Source organism: Limulus polyphemus, unplaced genomic scaffold, assembly GCF_000517525.1.
Source record: "Limulus polyphemus unplaced genomic scaffold, Limulus_polyphemus-2.1.2 Scaffold355, whole genome shotgun sequence".
Taxonomy (NCBI): Eukaryota; Metazoa; Arthropoda; class Merostomata; order Xiphosura; family Limulidae; genus Limulus; species Limulus polyphemus.
Window position 1 is genome coordinate 339,566 of NW_013665965.1, and position 5,190 is coordinate 344,755.

Consider the following 5,190-nt stretch of genomic DNA (forward strand, 5'->3'; position numbering starts at 1 on the left):
GATTGAATGGTAATTTATAATCAGTCACAAGAACGTCGAATCTGAATCACTTGAAAAAACACAGGGGTGCTTAACTTTTTTCCAGGTGTATATATTGCGAACCGTGGTGTCTGTCCGAGCGTTTGTCTGTCTCCCGCTTACGGAAGTCGCTTACCGCGCTGCTTTTGAAAAGCTGCGCACGTAGACAAAGCTCAACATTCACTTTTGAAATGACGGAAGAACAGGCATGAATAATGTTGATGCGAAATTTTATTTCGTAAGTAGGATATTCTACTCTAAACTGTTAGAGATTAATCACACTATCATTCACATTTCAAAATGTGACGTAACTTAAATAATTAAAATGTAGATTTATCGTATGTTATTGTTGAGTAGCTCTTAGCATGACTGAAATGCTCAACAATTACTTTTTGCAGTGAGCGACATAAGTAGTTCAAAGCTTTGGCTCTGAGTGAAACCAAGAGTGCAACACAGTTAACCTTTATAAGGTCCATGAAACAATTTAAATTGATAGATTAACTTAAACTTTTCCCGTCACTGGGGACGGGTACATTTGTCTGTTTTGAAATAATACACAATACATGAATTACATATAATCTTTAACAAGGTCGAACTATATATACATACATACACATATATATATATATATATATAAACATAAACATCACGGTAAAAACATTCTCAAAAATCAATATAACATTCATAAAAAATTAAACTTGTAAATACTCAAATACAATTATAAAACGTAAAAAAAATACACAACTTGGTTAATGAGATTGAAAGTTCTATCAACTATTTTCATAAGATAACTTCCATAAACTGATTTTTTTTTTCATTGTCACAAAACCAAAATGGGAAATTAGAAAGTTCTAATAGGTTTTGGGTGCATAAAATAAAATTGTAAAAATTTTCAAGCATTAAGGGCTCTAACTGATATTTATAACGTAAATGTTATGTGATTAATTTTAAATCTTAACTTTTCTGTATGACCAACGTAATTGTCACCACATATTGTACATTTTAACATGTAAATACAGTTTTTAAAGCTGCACGAAAAAGATCTTTGGATTTTAAACATAATAGCTGACACTGAGTAACATGTATTTGTCTATTGTCAGTATTCTATTTATAACAACGTAGCTGTTCAGATTGTCTGTAAGCTACAATAACATTGATATTACTTAAGCTTATTTTTATAGTGCTAGAGCTACAGGAGGCAATCAAAGTCTTGCATTCTTGAATTTTAACTTGTAACCCTGGGGATCACATAGTAAGGACTGGTAAAACTTCTGAATGATTACACAGGTCTACAAATTTAAACTCCATAAAAGTTGTTTTGGTTTTGATAATGGACTTTCCATAATTCAGCTACGCAGATTTTGAAAATAATATTCATTTATTTTCTATCACGTAAGGATGTTTTACAAACCGGGAAGAAAAACTCTTACTTAGGTCAAATTTACAACAAATATAACAGAATAATGTTGGGTTATTCACACAACCTCTTGTTGCCATAACGACGAATAAATAATATTGAAAAGAAGAAAAATAATGTCAAAGTGCAAGCACAAACAAATACTATCCAGAAATGACACGTCATGCGGCTAATTAACCGTTTATATGTTAGCGGTGTGTTTCTCGTGGGTTCTAGAACGATCGATAATACTCTCACGTCGCGATTGGTGAAGAGAAATCTATAGCCAGTGGTTGTCAACATTTTAAACATAACAAAATGTGACCCGAGATAAAAATTTCAAGACAATAAAACCATCGCAGGCCTGTGTTATTAACTTTAGAGTCATATAATTTGGCGCGAAATATGCAATTGTCAATTACACCCGCTGGATAATTGCTATTTAATAAAAACATTTTAAATACATTTAATCTAATACTTCTTTTGTTCTTTATTGCACACAATCTGTACAATTGTTTTTGCTAACGTATATGAAATATTTATTTTAACCTGTCTAGAAAGGTTACTTCTAAAATCGAAATAAACGTAGACATTGGGTCGGTTTATAAAGAGCCAATGTCAAATACTTAAATCAATATATAAAACAAATGTATAGTTTCATAAGCCTTTTCAACAGTAAATTGAATGTTTGAATTTAGATTATTCAAAAGTTCAATACAAAAACCAGTTTAATTCTTAATTCTAAATAATAATTAATTGATTATATGTGTGTGTGTGTGTGAACGAGATGTTTCGAGTGTGCATAATGAACAAATAATAAAACACTAAGCATTTCTATATGTTGGAGCTACATTGTAGCCAGTCCATGTCCACATGGTTGCACAATGCACAACTGGTAACCAACGACAAGTTTCAGTAATTATATCAGAGAGCGGGAATTAGGCTGAACATGATTACTTTATATGCATACTATTACAGAAATTTAGGCAAGCTACACATATCAGTTTACAATAGCGTAAATTGCATACTGGGTTTAGATATAATACAAGGAAATATTGTAATACTGGTATTCTCACATGTAGATATGAACTAGAAATAAGAGCTAAATGTGTAAACAAGAGGGTTGAATCTCCTCATTTTTAACGGAATAAAGATAAAATAAACCTACTAAATATTAGCATATTTTTATAGATAATTGTTTGGAGATCATCACCTGTCAGTGTACCTAAGGTTGTTGAACATTGTGCTGTAAATGCAAGACAGTAGTTTGTACGGGAGCGTGTAGATGTCAGAAATCTGACTCTAAAGTTGGCTGTCTGAATAAGTACGGTATGTAAGCTACAGTTAAATAATGTACTAAGTGTTTTTTAGCAGTAATATATTTGTGTAATACAGTGATGTGGATAAATGAACTTGGAAATGAGAAAGAGTTCAGACTACTTTTATTTTTGAAGCCTTTCTCTTAAGGAGTAGAAGTTTGGTAAGATGAATTCAAACCAGATGTAAACTTATATAACATCAAGAATTTGCATCTTTTACCTAATAAATTCAACAGCAGGTCCAAATTAAATTAATAATTAGTAAAAATTGCAAATTAGTGTTTCAAATACTTAAAACGGTAAAAAATTTTAGCAACTAACACTCATTTACCAGGTTTTATGAAACAAGATATTTACATATATATATTTTAATTTACAGATCGATTCCTTAAAATTATGATTGCTATTTTTAGTACAAAGCTAAACAGTGGGCTATTTGCACTCTGTATAACGTAAGGAATCGAACCCCGGACTTCAGCGTTATAAGTTCGAAGAACTTACCGCTAACTTACCGAATGACTTAAATTATGGAACGAAAAAAAGACTATTGTATATATTTTTTTAAACGACAATTTGTTCCCCCAGAAGGATCCAGAACATCCAAGTTAACTTAAAAAAAAACATGGTTACCCAACTTTTACCCAGAAATACCTCCACCCGTCACAATTTCTGATTTATGTACTAGACTAATAGATGTGATATTTCCAAGGAGATTTAGAAGTATGTTTTCCTTTATTAAGTTGAGCTTAACTTACCTTAAGTCTTCCAGTTCATAAAACATGTTTTTCGAGGCATCATGAGTGTAAATCCTAACGTGTGGAGAATCCAGGTACTCCATAGTCAGCTGTTTAGGAAACGATCGAACAAATAAGGCCTTAATCGTATCAAGTGTTGTCAGCTCATTTGGGAGAAGAGAACGTTTGGTTTCTTTTCGATATTGGAGAAAAACTACACCTGTGTAGAGTGCAAAAATATATATTTAAAAAACGTTCATTAGGCGAACAATGACAACAAAAGTCTTTATTTCATTTTCACGTTCGTCATATTGGTACCAGGTGTTAAAAAATTAAGAGAAAATACTGGATGTACTTCTGCAAGGTCCCCGTAAGGGTTTTGTTTCAAGAGTAAATAAAATCAAAATTAAGAGTAACAAATATTTTTATTTCTTGCTTTTGAAGTTCGTGTGCTATGCTGTGTGTTGTAGCCAACAGAGTTAAGCGTCCCTGGTGTGACGTCATTTTAGTGTCTACTGACTGACTGACAGACAACATACTACTGTATTGTGATGCGAATGGTTAAAACAGGTGACTCTTTAGATGGCCTTCGGCCCCTTTTCGGAGAAATTAAGAACATGAGTTAATTTTCATTCTCATCCCATTTTCTTTAGCCTGTAAAAAAATAAATGTATTTTGTGTGTCTCACGACATGGCAGATTTTGCTTATTTTCCCGGGCAAAATGGCTGTCATTTACTGTTATTAAAGAAACAATGTATTTTCTTGTATTTATTTATACGGGCAAACGACAAAATGTTTCGCACTAAGAAGGGTCGTGTATTCTTCTGACATAAATATATTATTTCAGGAATTCAAAATGCCACGAGATGTTTACCTACGCATACACTGTATACACCAACAAATCATTGTTTCTTTCAACAAAACAGTGAAACCCTTATTACACGCATAAGTTTGATGACTATCGTTAATAAACTGGTTAAATAGTGTGGCGTGTTTCAAAAAACAAATACTAACAGTTTTCGATAACTTGACCTCTGACCCATTATGACCTATAAAATATTCGTATTTAATATATGGAAACTGAGCCAAGAACAAACCATATTTTTAATAAACGTAAATAAAATCCGACCTATGTCTCTAGAATGTATCTTTATTAGCTCAATACTTCGCTTTTAGAGCTTCATCAGGAGCTATCAATCAATATCCTACAAGTTCACTTATCCAGTAATTGCTTATACTTGAAATATCCATTATACAACACATTTGCAGGAATATTTGACGAAATTTTGACCAGCTTGATTTAACATATTGCTTTTTATTTCAAATTTACATTGCAACTATTATGCAATTCTTACAGTTTTATAGGTGAAAAATTTTTTGTACTTGAAACATACACTATACAACATATTTGAAGGAATATTTTACGAAATATTAATTACGGAACACTGTAAGGCAGGAAAGCATAATCAATACAGTAAGCACTTCGATAGATTTGAAGAAAAAAAGAAAAATGTAGAATAAGTAAGTAAAAAAAATTACAAATATGCATATATTACAAATCAATCGCACTGTTGAAATACTTGCTTAAGGTTAACCTTCGAGTTCACAAACTTAACACTAGCAACGCATTTCACATACAGGCTTATGCCTTAGTTTGGACGATGCTGTGACAAAAATATTTTAGATAAGACAAAATACAGAAATTCTATACGTCTATCAAAT

The 5,190-nt window shown here is 31.7% G+C and overlaps 1 protein-coding gene across 1 annotated transcript in view; it reads right to left on the reverse strand.

The window, feature by feature from the left end:
* Positions 1-5,190, reverse strand: part of LOC106457642 (coiled-coil domain-containing protein CG32809-like) — a 395,034-nt gene that overhangs the window by 87,072 nt on the left and 302,772 nt on the right. The window contains exon 6 of the mRNA XM_022383642.1: positions 3,489-3,687. Coding sequence (XP_022239350.1) covers positions 3,489-3,687 — 199 coding nt within the window. The remainder of the gene's footprint in view (positions 1-3,488; positions 3,688-5,190) is intronic.